The sequence below is a fragment of the Aotus nancymaae genome, unplaced genomic scaffold (genome assembly GCF_030222135.1).
Source record: "Aotus nancymaae isolate 86718 unplaced genomic scaffold, 86718_ANA_hifiasm-v0.15.2.pri h1tg000081l, whole genome shotgun sequence".
NCBI classification, from domain to species: domain Eukaryota; kingdom Metazoa; phylum Chordata; class Mammalia; order Primates; family Aotidae; genus Aotus; species Aotus nancymaae.
In genome coordinates this window covers 215,442-230,621 of record NW_026988496.1, presented here as the reverse complement: position 1 = coordinate 230,621, position 15,180 = coordinate 215,442, and the positions used below count along the sequence as shown (strand labels likewise).

Sequence of the window (15,180 nt, the reverse complement as noted above, 5' to 3'; positions counted from 1 at the left end):
GGTAAATAGAGATAAGTGCACAAAACTTTATGAGACCTTCCAGGAGTGACAGCTAGGTAGTGTGGGGTTGGGAGGAGTGGTGTCAGGAAAGGCTTCTGAAAAGAGCTGATGCCTAAACTGAGTTTGAAAGAATGAATAAGTCAGCCAGGAGAAACAAGGGATAGAGTATAGCCCTAGGGTATAGCCATTCTAGGAAGAGGGTCCAGAATGAACTTATCAAACACAGAGATGAAAAAGAGTATGGCTGCATGTGTAGGGGGAAGTAGGAAGAACCACATACTCTTCAATATTGCTGTAGTATAATATACCTTGCATAGTGGCAAAAGAAGTGGATCTGGAAAGGTAGACGGGTTAGAGCATCATGAAGGGCATATGCATCACTTGATGAATTTTGTATTTCATTTTTGGGCAATGCTTTCCAAACTGCTTTCTACGGAGCCTCAGGATTCTTCAGGGGAATTGGTTGTAAGAGTACAGGAAACTGAAGGACAGTAAAGTGAACAATGCTCTGGGGCCCCAGGAGTACCTTCAACCAAAGCAACTCATTTTTTGTTTGTTTTATAAAATATTTAGAAAATTCTCATTTAGTGCCTCTTATGTGCTAGGCACTGCCATATTTAAGGACATGATCCCTACATGGAAAAAATGAGACTGATATGGAGTCCTGCTAGAGGCCTGGATAGATGTTAACCTGCAAGAGGATATGGTAAAAGTAAGGTAGAAATTGTTCCAGACAGAAGAAACAGCATGGGCAAAGGCTCAAGGGAATAGAGAACAAGGTAGAGCTAGGAATTACAAAAAGCTCTTTATAGCAGGAACATGTAGTATAAAGAGGCAATGATGAAAAATGAAGATGGAGATGGGGTAAGGGGCTAGATCTAAAGGGCCTTGGAAGCCATATTAAGGAGACTGCCAATGGGAAGCTTTTGTAGAGGTATAATCAGAGGAATACCATATTAATACTTATGTCTTAAAAAAGAGTACATTCAGGTTGATAAAGAATAAACTGATAGACTGTAGTGGGCCTAGACTGAAGACAGAGAGACCAGTTAAAAAGTCACCACAGGGCCGGGCGTGGTGGCTCACACCTGTAATCCCAGCATGTTGGGCGGCTGAGGCAGGTGGATCACCTGAAGTCAGTTGTTCAAGACCAGCCTGGTCAATATGGTGAAACCCTGTTTCTACTAAAAATACAAAAATTAGCTGGGCATGGTGGTGCACACCTGTAATCCCAGCTACTCCAGAGGCTGAGGCAGGAGAATTGCTTGAACCCAGGAGGCAGAGGTTGCAGTGAGCCAAGATCATGCCACTGTGCTCCAGCCTAGGTGACAAAGTGAGACTCTGTCTCAAAAAAAAAAAGTTACCACAGTAATGTGAGGGAGAGATTGTTGATTACCTCCATTAGGATCAAGATATTGGTACTGGAGAAAACTGGATGGATCTCAGAATTATTTAGAAAATAAAGCAGCCAGAACTTGAGGAATATATCAAGGAGGATTCCCTAGGTGTTTACTTACATAACTGGGAGGACACAGGCATATAGGAGGAAAAGCAGGTATGGGTGATATAGTACTAGGAGGGTGTAGCTGATTAATTTTAGACATGTTGAATAACTTTACAGTGCAAGTGAGACACCCAAGTGAGGCTATCTTAAAGGAAGCTGATATAGATTCAGAAGTCATTAGCATGGAAAGAGATGAGATGGGTCAAGGAGAATATATAGAGAAAAGGAGAAGAGGACCTAGAATATAAGCTTGGGAAATGCCAACATAAAAGACATGGGCAAATGAAGAAAAGCCTGGGGTGAGGTAGAGGAGTTCTTACATCATGACTTATATTTCTCTACGGTATAGGAGGTGAGATCATATTGAAAGTGAGGGAAGAACTAAGAAGGTGGAAAGAGGGAAAAGGGAAAAGGTTGGAATAGGAGGATGCTGAGGGACAGAAACAAATATTCAGAGAAGGAAGAGCCATGGGCTAAGGACAGAATTCTCAGAAATACCAACAGTTAAGGGGCAAAGAAGAGGAAGACCAGAATGAAACAGAAACATGCTTAATCTAGGTTGAAGAATATTCAAGAGAGTATGGCATCATAGAAGATATGGGATACAGATTAAATAATCCAGTAAGATACAGATTAAAAAGTGTCTACCAAATTTGGCAATACAAAGGTCACTGGTAACTTAAGCAAGATCATTTTCATAGTAGTATGTCAGACTATAAAAGACTGCAGAATAACGGGAATGTAAAAAAGCAGAAATTTGGATGAGAAAGAAAGAAGCTATATAGTGTAACTAGAAGGAGATGAACATGTCAGTAGACTAAACAAAATAGAACCAACAGAATGGGAGAGTTTGAGGATTCCAGGAAAGAGCAAGTTTCTAGAGAAGGCTGGGGAAGAAGATAATGATCAAGCATCAGAAGGAAGACTTTTCCTTGAATAGGAGAAGAAACCCTTTTTCTGAGTTTGGAAAAAATGAGGCAAGACTGTAGGGGTGGGGAAGGCTGAGACACTGGCAAAGATAAGAATATTATCAGGCATGAAGTAGCAGGCCAAGAATTAGGCTGAAAACAAGAGGTGGGGGTTGAAAACAGAGGAGGTTTGGAATAGTGGTTGAGAAGTATGAAAATGCTGACTAATAAGAACAAGGATGAACAGGAGGCACTGTAGACTTAGCTGAGTTGGAGACCATGATTCCCAGTGCCACCACTCTGGTCATTTGTGTGATTTTTTTCCCCAGTAGCTTTTTAGCAGGCCAGGTATAGAGTCAGAAAATGCAGACTGTAATACTGACCTGGGGCTGTGATTTTTATTGTGTGTATAATAGAAGTATGGTGTATTGGTGACTGGGAGATTTAGATGAACAACCATGAGGTAGAGAAGGGTAAACTAGGAGAAAATATAAACAAGGGTAACGGGAAGAAAAAGAAAGCTGAAATAATATTATGACTATGATCAAAGAGTAGAATATTGGAATTTTAGATATCTGAGGTGAAAGAGCCCTAAAGTTTGGTCCTCGGAGTGGGTGGCTAAAAGTATAGGCAGAAGGAAAGGTCACTAGAGTTATGGATATCCAGAACTTTGAGACTAAGTGTTAGATTGCACTGACATCAATGCCAAAAATCTAGTTCTATGGCAGGATTTGGAGAGGAGGAAGAAGGCTGCAGACAAGCCTTAAAGTCTTCAAAGAATGAATTAGAGCAACAAGGAGATCAACATAAACAGATGGAATAAGCCTCAAAGGAGAAGATTTCTCATGGGAAGGGAAGAGTAATGATTTTTATATAATATTTGCTATATACATTGATAAGCAAGAACTACCTGCATGATCACATGGGATGCCAAGTTTAAGAAAATTTAGAAAACACATGGGATTATTTTCCATATAGAACCAACCCTAAAGTCAAGTGACTGGAGATATTTCAAAGGAGCTTCACAATACCACATTGGATTGTAATGTTAGAGAGTCAAAAATGACCTCAAGTCTTCTACCCTAAGAAACTAGAATAATGGTTGGTGATATCATTGAGAGAAATAAGGGAAAAGGATTTGCATTTCTTAGTAGAGGCAAAAGGATAGGATGGAGACGAAAGAGATCAGTTTTTGGTTTGAAGTGTAAATGGTAGAGAAGTTTTATAGATATTGGGACTAGATTTCTTAATATGTTTATAGAACTCAGCCTAGTGTTTTGCAGAAAGTAGATGCCCCAAATTTAAGTAGATTGTTAGGAATAAAAACAAAGGGTTGGAGTATTCTCCAAAGAGGTAATAGTTGGGGCCATGGAAGCAAATTTACTATGAGGGAGGCAGGTTTAGCTAACTAATACAGGATGCAAATACAGAAAGACAAAAGTATAAGACTAAGGCAGAGCCATTAGGAAGATATATAAAGAAAGGAATATAGTAGAAATAGCACAGAAGGACTGGTCAGAGAGAAAGCATAAATAACTGGGAGGCTAAAATGTTATGACAATGAAAAGAAAATAATTTCCAGAAATAAGGGGTGGTTAAGAGTATCAAATAATATTTTGGAGTCCTCTGACATAGCACATCATTGATTTGTTTATGATTAAGATTACCAGCATTTTGAAACCAAACTGAACCAAGTTCATCATATACTTTTTGAAGCCTAATAAAATGCGAGATATAGAAGAGTCATAATTTACTAGCCTAAAGATCTCTGCCCCTAATCAGACCTTTAATATAAAGTTTCTTCCACTGGGAATAAGAATACATACCTTGAACCACAACATCTGGCTTTGGTACAGTAGAAAACCTGCGATTCAGGGGATCAATTTCTCCAGGGGCTAAAAATCCCTTAAAAAACCCACAAAAAGACAGATTATTAAATCTCAAAAGAGAAGCTAATATTTGAGGGAAAACAACATCCCTATGCCCATAACCTTGCACCATAACATTCAAGAGGCAGGTATAGAAAGGAAACAAATGCCTTCACTGTGTGAAAATATTTGAACTCCCAAATTCGCACCAAAATTCATTTTATCTAGAGTTAATTTCTGTTGGCTGCCACAAATCCATTTTTTTTGTAAATAAATAGGATATATATATATATACACACACACACACACACATATATATATATATATATATATATATATTTTTTTTTTTTTTGAGACAGGGTCTTTCTCTGTCACCCAAGCTGGAGTGCAGTGGTACAATCATGGCTCACTGCAGCTTCAACCTCTTGGGCTCAAGTAATCTTCCCACCTCAGCCTCCCAAGTAGCTAGGACCACAGGTGTGTGCCACCTTGCCTGGCTAATTAGTTTACTCATAGAGACAAGGTCTCACTTATGTTGCCCAGGCTGATCTCAAACTCCTAGACTCAAGCAATCCTCCCTCCCGCTTTGGCCTCCCAAAGTGGTGGGATTATAAGCACGAGCCACTGCACCCAGTTGGGTATAAATTATAAATAAACAGAAAGTTTTCTGGTTATTTCTTTATCTTCTCTGAATATACATGATTAGATGATTAGATCACAATGCTTATCAGTAATTTAAGCCATTAGTCCTGCTGTTTTCTCATTTGTTCATGTATCTACTATGCCTTCTGCACATCAGAACTCCTTTGACTTGAGTTTCTGCCCTTTATGAAATAGGATGAGCTCAGCTATTTTTTCCTTAAGAATACCAACCACTGTGGTATTCTTTTTTATGATTAATTTATTCTAATTGAATGAGAAAGTCACCAGGTAAGGATTATTTAAACAAAACATTCTGCCCATTATTGCTAGATTCATTTAGTAATGTCAACTAAGAGTAATGAAACAGCCATGGCCACAGGGACAAAAAAAAAAAAAATGAACAAAACAGCTGCAAAAATCAATGGTTATACATAAACAGGTCAAAGAGTCTGTCTCAGATAGGATAGTTAAGTCTCATTCTTGATCTTCTAGGAGCCTGGGTTATATTTTACCAAAATAACATATAGTGGAGAAGTAGACTTGCCAGATGATCTGAAAAACTTCTGAGAAAGAGAATGCCTCTGTGCAGGCTCAAAATGTCACAAAGAACGTGGACACAAAGTCAGAAACTCCCAAATGCCTCACTAAGGGCTATCTCAACAGAATCTGATATAAGGAACATTTAGAGAGCCCCTTAACAAAAAGCAAACAAACAAACATAAAAACCCAAACAAACAAAAAGCCACGAAGTTCCTAATCACTTATGGTACCTAAAAATACCAGTTAATACAATTAAAGGATTAAATATTATGCTGCTTGGAAAGGTTTGCACTTAATCAATTATCAGTAATTAACTAGTTAAGCACAATTGCATCTGTTAGTCACCAGGAAGGGCACTGAGGGGAGTTTTGAAAGGGACAGATCTGAGGCCTGAGCAGCTCTAAATACAGTGCCAAAGTAGGGAGCCCTGGGCAGCATGAGGAACATGGTTGCCAGGGAGCAAGAGCTTTTTGTCAGGTTTGGCCATGCTCCCTACTCTGAAGACCTAGAGGAAAACTATAATTAAGGCAAATTGCAAGAGGCAGAGGACATCCTTCAGATTTAACGAGCTACTAAAAAATCTGATTATTATGGTGACTTAAGGCAGAAAAAATGTGGGACAGCCTTCAAGATTCCTCACCTCTGCCATCAAGCTTCCTAAAATGTATAGAGACTGACCCCACATGTGAGGCAATTTCCCCATGGGAACTCGGTCCACAGTGTGAGGATTCTGATATTCTTCATCAACCTAAAAGAAAAGGTGAAGAGGTCAGATGAGGAATAATAGAAGGTTTAAGATACTGGAAAACAAAAAGGCTGACTGAATTGTAGTTTATACCCTATATAGCTACATATGCAATGCACTGACAAGTCAAGCACTATCTAGAGCGGTGCTCCCCAACTGTTATGTGCATACAGATCACCTGAGGATCTTGTTAAAATGCAGATTCTGATTGAGTGGGTATGAGGTAGGGCCTGAAATCTATTTCTAACAAGCTCTCAGGTGGTGCTGCTGATGTTGCTGGGAGCTTATTCTACTCATCCCCACCAGAATGAAAGACTATTCTCACCCACGTCTAACGCTCTTTCACAGTGGAGAAGGAACAATGGTATACCCGACTGGAATTTTGGGAAATTAGAGTCTGAAAACAAGACATTCATTTTCCAAGCCTGATCTATTAAAGCAGTCCTGGATTACTGGCCTAAAAGCAGAGAATACCAAATCCTGAGAGTCCACACATAACATCATCCTAGTTTTTCCTAGTAATCTCTACATCATTCTCAAGATTAAGGTTTGGTCTTGTCCTTGTCTCACTGTGCTACAGTACCATAATTGAGACAGCTTTAAAATTTTATTTTTAAAGGAGTAAAATCATATTTATGTTGTCCTATACCAAAAGACAAACTTTTAGAACATCAAAACAAGAAGATTAAAAATTATTTGACTCAAATGAGGTAGTCTTATCAAGGTACTGCTCCTCTTCTCTATCAGCTACATGTTATGGCACTGACTTACTCTGTCAGGAGGAACACTGTACAGCTCTGGCAGAAGTGGGACTCCATTTTTGCCCTTGATGAGGACTGCTTCAAGAGCCTCTCTATACTCTTGAACCTGCAGATAAAAGAAAGGCAGAAAAAAAACACATACAGAGAGTCCGTTTGGGGACCCAGGAGAAGGTTGTCACCAAAGAAGGTCCTATTGCAAAGGAGCTTATTCACCCAGTAAAATAGAAAGGAAAGGGCATTTACGAAACACTCGTTATAAACCAAATATTATGATAGGAGTTCTGCATACTTTAATGCACTTAACTTTAAAAACTATCCTAGGAGGTATATGTAATTAAGGCTTTTTTACAGGGAAATTGTCTCAAAGAGGTTGTAAATTTGTGGAAGATCAGAGCAAGTACACAGTTGAGCACAGGGTGTAGCCAGGTCAGTCTACTTCCAAAGGCCTGTCTTGATCCACTATGTATAATTTAGGTATAGCTTCCAGATTTGAGGATGTATTGTCTTTTTTTTTTTTTTTTGAGACGGAGTTTCGCTCTTGTTACCCAGGCTGGAGTGCAATGGCACGATCTCGGCTCACGGCAACCTCCGCCTCCTGGGTTCAGGCAATTCTCCTGCCTCAGCCTCCTGATGTATTGTCTTTAAAACTGCATTTTAACCTACCAAATTAGGTTTCTATTATGGTCAAGTTTATGTTCTGTGCCTAACCATTTGCTAAAGCTTTGCAATGCGTAAAATGTAAAAAAAAACAAAAACAAAAACAAACAAAAAAACTAATTTATGGTGGAAAAAAATACAGTCAGTTCTGCTATAACACTTTCTTTGTAAACAAATTTGTTCTAATGATTCTGATACACTAGGGAAAAATTTGAGTATAACATGAATTTCATGTTTGTTTATGCACAATTTCATACTGAGAATGTACTCAGCTGAAGTGTAAGAATACACAAAACACACATGCATACATCTCAGAAGAACAATGAACTGTATCCATTCACATCTGTTGTTACTACTTTCTGTCCAATTTCAGATAAAGCTCCTTTCACCACTTCCAAACTTACAAGCTGCAATCCTCTAATGGCCACCCTGGATATGCAGCCACATGCCTTCCCCTCTCCTTAGTTTTCCACCTCTTTCCTCTCAGCCTTTAAAAAAAAATGTCCTCTCTGTTTTATGCTCCTTTTCTCTCACTCTTTTTAATCTCTCTTTTGTTCTCTTCCTCTTGCACATTGTGTAGTGGGCATGAGAGCCAGGTGGGTAAGCTGGTGAGAACATGATATATCCTTGCGCAAGCAAACTTCGGGTCTTTTTAAAGGTAAAAGTACCATAACTATTGTGGTAATTATGGATTTCTTAACTGTTTAACATGTATACTATTATTTTTATTAGGTTCCTATCATTTTGTATGTGTTACATTTTATGTGCTGCCCTTACTCCATTTTCTCATAAGCCCTATAGTTTTTATTTCTTAAATATGCATAGCATGGTGACTTTCTTCTTCTTCCTTTTTTTTTTTTTGAGACAGAGTTTCAGTCTTATTGCCCAGGGTGGAGTGCAATGGCATGATCTCAGCTCACTGCACCCTCTGCCTCCCAGGTTCAAGCGATTCTCCTGATTCAGCTCCAAAGTAGGTGGGATTACAGGCGTGTGCCACCACACCTGGCTAATTTTGTATTATTAGTAGAGATGGGGTTTCACCATGTTGGCCACGCTGGTCTCGAACTCCCAACCGCAGGTGATCCACCCACCTGGGCCTTCCAAAGTGATGGGATTACAGGTGTGAGCCACCGCGCCTGACCAGCATGGTGATTTTTAAAGAATGCACATGGCCTGGGTGTGGTGGCTCATCCCTGTAATCTCAGTACTTCGAGAAGCTGAGGCAGGAGGATAGCTTGAGCCCAGGAGTTTGAGACCAGCCTGGGCAACACAGTGAGGCCCATCTCTACAAAAAAACAAACAAAACAAAAATAGCTGGGTGTGGTAGCATGTGCCTATAGTCCCAGCTACTTCGGGGGCTGAGGTGGGTGGATTGCTTGAGCCCAGGATATCAAAGCTGCAGTGAGCCATGATCACGCCACTGCACTCCAGTCTGGGCAACAGTGAGTGACCTTGTTTCAAAAACAACAACAAGAAAAGATTGTTTATATATCATTATAGCAGAACTGACTATATGTCTCATTTACAACATGTCTTTATCTGTGAAATTCAAAGACTTTTAAGAATATATTTTTTAATGAATGGAGAAAAATTATTTTCATTTTGTACAGAGAAACTGAAGAAGTCAATGACAATAGTTGGGCACTCAACAGTCAAGAGTGAAACCAAAATCTTTTTTAAAGAAAGAAAAAAGAATCCAGGTCTTTTAGTGCCCTCAGCTACTATCCTGTAGGGAAACAACTGTCTCTCCCCTATTAGGAAGACTTCCATCTGGACACAGAGTTGGTATACTACTAACTGTAAGAAAATATAACGAGAACATTCTGCTGAAAACTCTTTCCCTAGCTTATTACCTGTTCTGCATTGCCACTGAAGACCCCATCAAGAATAAAGTATGTCCAGAATAATGGCCATTCACATTCAATGTTTTCAAATAGCTTCAGCTCAGCTGGTTCATAGTACAGACGATTGGGATCCTAGTGAAAACACAATAAAGTCTGTCATCTTTCAGAGGTTAGATATACATTTTAGTTCAGAGGTATTATAATATGGGCTTTCATTACTGATAGTCTGTTTTAGAGAAGGTGTTCAGGAAGGCAGAGCATGTGCATACTCCCTTCCCTTAGCAAGTACTCTATGATGTGACTTCTAACTAGTGGACTTGGGATAGGAATGGTATCACAAGAGGGTATATGAAGAAATAAGACTGGTTTGCAATAAAGTTGAGTTTGGTTTTATATTTGTTAAGGTTGATATAGTAGTAGGACATACAAATAGAAATGTTTAGAAGGCAACTAGAGACAAGGGTTTGGGAATCGTCTTCATAGAGGTGATATATGAATTACAAGTTACAGATGAACTTTGTGAAATAGTACTATATAAAATGAACAAACTGCTCAGGAATGGAAACTTGGTAAATCCTCAGAATGGGGCAAGGGAAGAACAGAAAGAGAAGAATCAGGATAGTGTAGTGGGAAAATTAAAATAGGAATAGAATTTCAAGAGAATTTAGGGCTAGGTAAAAAATGATGTACTATAGAGAAGTCAAGGAGAATAAGGATTCAGAAAAGGCTACTGGATTGGTCATTTAAGAGCTTAAGATGATGTTTCAGAACATATAATTTTAGTACACTGATAGGGGAAGAAATCAAATTCAAGGCTAAAAAATAAAGTGGATGAGAGGAAGTAGACCAGAAGAGTTTGAGTTCGATGATTTAAAAAATCCATAATGGTTCTCAACCACCAAATTGAAGACTTAAACAATGTTTCCATTACCAGTGAAAGTGCTTCATATTGACTGTTCAATCCCTTTAAAAATACTGAATTTTTCTCATTAATATTTCCAAGGTGAACTTCTGACTAGTTGAATAAAAGGAACTCACCTTTTCAAAATCAAGTACTGCTTAGAATTAACCAACTACAAGAGGTGTATGTGGGGTCAGAAAGATCTACTGATGGAAAGATTTTTCCCTTTGTAATTGTTAAATATTTTCGGAGAGATACTTTGAGACAATGCAAATACTATTTCTGTGTAAGCTTTCATCCGCCGATTTTACCATTTATCAGTTCTTTCTGAAACTAACCAACTGCAAGAGGTGGAAGGACTATACCTTTCTCTATTTTACTTAATCCAGAAAAGCCTACAAAATGAGAACTTGGCAGCTAAGCTAAGTTCAACAAATATAGCAAACATCAGTTATGGTTATCCTATTCAGTGATCTCTATAAGTACCATCAGTGAGGTAAATATTTTCTCTGAATGAGGCTGCAGATACAAGTGGCCATTCTACCTTGGGTTCATTTTGAAGAAAAGAAACCTACCTCTTTCGGAGTTTTATATCCATCTCGTAGAAAGCGACAGCAACCATAACGACCCTGGGAATAAAAAGAAAAAAGGTCAGCAGCTTTTACAATGGTACAGCCATGTAATTAATCAGAAAGACATCCTTGCAACATCCACATGTACTAACCTATCACCAATAAAGACATAATGCTTAAAACCAAAAAAACCTGAAATCAATCCAGCAGCAGAAACAGATTTCAGCAATGTGATTTCAAGTGAAGGCAAAGTAACAGCCTCTTTAGTAAAGCAGTGTTCCTAACAGTATCCTCTCCATGTCCATCCACCTAGGGTAAGTTTGTGACAGCCTAATTACTAATCTATGTGTTCCTGTTCATAAGACACATACAGTTCATAAGACTCCATAAGCTTTTTTAAAAACCATGTATTTTTTAAATTTTGAGATAATTTAGATTTACAGAAGAGTTGCAAAAATAGTATAGAAAATTCCAAAATACCTATCAGTCATCATTCCATTATAGTCACTTGAATCTTGTAATTGTCATACATCTCTGGTATAAGCAACATTTGATTTTTAAGTGTGTAGACCATCTCTTTATGTTTTCAAGATGTAATTTTACATTTCTGCATCTTAAAAACAGTTTCGCCATAATCCTAGATGCATGCTTCTAATTCATGTACCTGTACATGTGACCTTTGTGAACAGAAATTTGCATGTATAATCTGTTTACTTGTAACTTTCTGGTTATACACTGCTTATATCTGTGGATTCAAGTTACTGAAGTGAATACCAATTAAAAAAAAAACCTAGGCCATGTTCACTGGTTATACATGTTTGGAATGTTAACTGACAAAAAGAAAAAAAAAGGAATCAACATAGAGCACGATGGCTGACTAGAGGTGCTGGTGCTTGTCTTCCCCACAAAAAGGGACCAAAACAACTAATAAACAACCTGCTGGGGGCTGCCAAATTGCCATGCGCCCATGTCCCTGGTCAGAGAAACAGCCCAGTGGCCCCGCCCTGGCAAGCCACTTCCCAAGCACCATACATTATGGCAGAGAAACAGCCCAGCAGCCCTGCCCCTGGTGGGCAAACCAGTCCCTGAGCCAGCTGACCTGCCATGTGCCTATGACCTTGGCTAGAAAAACAGCCTGGTAGCCAGACTTGTCTCCTCATGCATGTGTACACCCTAGACCTCGGAATCAGCCTGTTCAGGAGCCCACTCCCAGCAAAGCTACCCACCACACTAACAAACTCCTACAGCTTAGGCCATTAAGGCACTCGCAAACACCAATTATGTGGATTACAGCTCAAGAAACTGCACAGAGACTATAATAACTGTGTCTGCCTAGAACCATAGCCAATGTACCCCACCCAACCAACACCTTAGGACCCACTTCCAGAAAAAGGTTTTTTCCTATCAAAGCTGCTCCATAAATTGGAAGAGGTACCTGTTCTACCAGATGTGCATATGTAGTGCAGGGACACAAGAAACATGAAAAGGTAAGGAAACATGATACTTCCAAAGAAACACAATAATTCTCTAGTAAGAGACTTCAAAGAAAAGGAAATTTATGACATGGTATAAAAAAATCAAAATTATGATCTTAAGGAAACCCAGCAAGATATAGAAGAATAAAGATAGATAATTCAATAAAATCAGGAAAACAATTCATGATCTGATGAGAAATTCAACAGAGAAATATTATTTAAAAAACAAATTTTAATGCAGAAGAATTCAATTAATGAAATAAAAAACACAACTGAGAGCTTCAACAGACGAGATCAAGAAGAAGAATTTCTGAACTTGAAGGCAGATCTTTTGAAATAAACAAGGCATACCAAAAAAAAAAAAAAAGAATAAAAAAGAATGAAACAAGCCCATGGGACTTGCGGAACACCATAAAGCAAACAAATATTTGCATTATGGAAGTTTTAGAAAGATGAGAAATGGGAAAAGGGGTAGAAAATTCTATTTGATGAAATAATAGCTGAAAAATTCCCAATTCTTGGGAAAAATATGGATATCCAGATCCAGGAAACTCAAAGGTTCTCAAATAGATTCAATCAAAAAAATGTTCTCTCAAAGGTACATTATAGTCAAAATGTCAAAAGTCAAAGACAAAGAGAAAAATTTAAAAACAGCAAGAGAAAAGCATAAAGTTACATATAAGGGAATCTTCATTAGACTAACAACAGATTTCTCAGCAGTAACCTTACAAGCTGGAAGAGAATGAGATGATATATTCAAAGTGCTGGGGGAAAAAAATAACCTGTCAGGCAAGAACACTACATCCAGAATTAGACCAGCCTTGCAAGAAATGCCTAAGGGAGTCCTACAACTGAAAGTGAGAGTAAGATAACTATCATGATGAAAACATGCAAAAGTGTAAAACCACTAGTACTGCACATACAGAAAGGAGAAAGAAAGGAATCAAGCCATATCACTACAGAAAACCACCAAACTGTAAAGATAAACAATAAGAGAGGAAGAAAGGAACAAAGGATAAACAAAACAACCAGAAAACAATTAACAAAATAACAGGAGAAAGTCCTCATTTATCAATAATAACCTTGAAAGTAAATAGATTAAATTTCTCAATTTAGATGTAGATTGGCTGAATGGATAAGAAAAACAAGACCCATATGATGCCTATAATAAACTCATTTCACCTGTAAAGACACACAGACTAAAACTGGAAGGAATAGAAAAAGATGTTCCATGCAAATGCAAACCAAAACCAAGCAGGAGTAGCTATACTTATATCAGACAAAATAGGTTTTAAGTCAAAAACAGTAAAAAAAAGACAAAGAAATTTATTGTATAATAATAAAAGGATCAATTCAGCAAGAGGTTATAATAATTGTAAATATATATGCACTTAACATTGAAGCACCCAGATATATAAACCAAATATTATTAGATCTAAAAGGAGAGTTAGACTCCAATACAATAATAGTGGGGCATTTCAACATTCTACTCTTGACATTAGATAGATCATTTAGACAGAAAATCAGCAAAGAAATACTAAATTTAAACTGCCTTATAGACCAAATGGACCTAACAGACATTTACAGAGCATTTCATCCAACAGCTACAGGAAACACATCAGCACATGGGACATTCTCCAGGATTGATCATGTGTTAGGCCACAAAACAAGTCTCAACAAACTTTCAAAAATTGAAATCATTATCAATTATCTTTTCTGACTGCAATGAAAACTAGAAATCAATTAACAAGAGAAACTTTTGAAACTGTACAAATACATAGAAATTAAACAACATGCTCCTTAATGACCAATGAGTCAATGAAAAAATTAAGAAAGAAATGTAAAAATTTCTTGAAATAAATGAAAATGGAAACATAACAGCCCAAAACCTGTGAGATACAGTAAAGGCAGTACTAAGAATGAAGTTTATAGCCATAAATGCCTACATCAAAATAGTAGAAAAATTTGAAATAACCTAATGATGCACCTCAAGGAATTAGGAAAGAACAAACAGAACCCAAAATTAATAGGAGGAAAGAAATAACAAAGATCAGAGCAGAAATAAGTGAAATTGAGACCAAAAAATACAAAACATCAACAAAATGAAAAGTTTTAAAAATAAGCAAAATTGACAAACCATTAGCCAGACTAAAAATAAAAGACCCAAGTAAACATAATCAGAAATAAAAAAGAGACATTATAACCAATACCACAGAAATACAAAGGATTATTAGAGACTATTATCAATAAGTATATGCCAAGAAATTGGAAAACCTAGAGAAGACAGATAAATTTCTGGACACATACAACCTACCCAGGTTGAACCAAGAAGAAATAGAAAACTTGAAAAGACAAATAATAAGCAATGGGAATGAATCAGTAATAAAATGTCCTCCAATGAAGAAAAGTCCAGGAATGGATGGCTTCATTGCTGAATTCTACCAAACTTTTAAAGAACTAAAACCATACTCCAATTAATTGAAGGGAAGGGAATTCTTCCAAACTCACTACAAGGCCAGCAGTACAAAAACTGACGAAGACACAACAAGAACAAAAAACCCATGGCCAACATCCCTGATAAACACAGATGCAAAAATCCTCAACAAAATACTATCAAAACAAATCCAACAGCACATCAAAAAGATTATACACCATGATTAACTCTGATCAAGTTGGTACCTTGTACCTTTTTATTGTTGAGTAGTATTCCACTGCATGAATATAGTGTAATTTGTTTATTCCTTCCTCTGTTAAAGGTTTTTT

At 37.6% G+C, this 15,180-nt stretch overlaps 1 protein-coding gene across 5 annotated transcripts in view; it reads right to left on the bottom strand.

Annotated features, from left to right (window-relative positions):
* PHKA1 (phosphorylase kinase regulatory subunit alpha 1) overlaps nucleotides 1-15,180 on the bottom strand; it is a 125,215-nt gene that overhangs the window by 65,449 nt on the left and 44,586 nt on the right. For all 5 annotated transcript variants that reach the window (XM_064368944.1, XM_064368946.1, XM_064368948.1 and 2 more), the window contains exons 9-13: nucleotides 10,946-10,999; nucleotides 9,479-9,601; nucleotides 6,979-7,074; nucleotides 6,103-6,210; nucleotides 4,239-4,317 (exon numbers count right to left, since the gene is read on the bottom strand). In XM_064368944.1, the coding sequence (XP_064225014.1) occupies nucleotides 4,239-4,317; nucleotides 6,103-6,210; nucleotides 6,979-7,074; nucleotides 9,479-9,601; nucleotides 10,946-10,999 (460 nt within the window). The remainder of the gene's footprint in view (nucleotides 1-4,238; nucleotides 4,318-6,102; nucleotides 6,211-6,978; nucleotides 7,075-9,478; nucleotides 9,602-10,945; nucleotides 11,000-15,180) is intronic.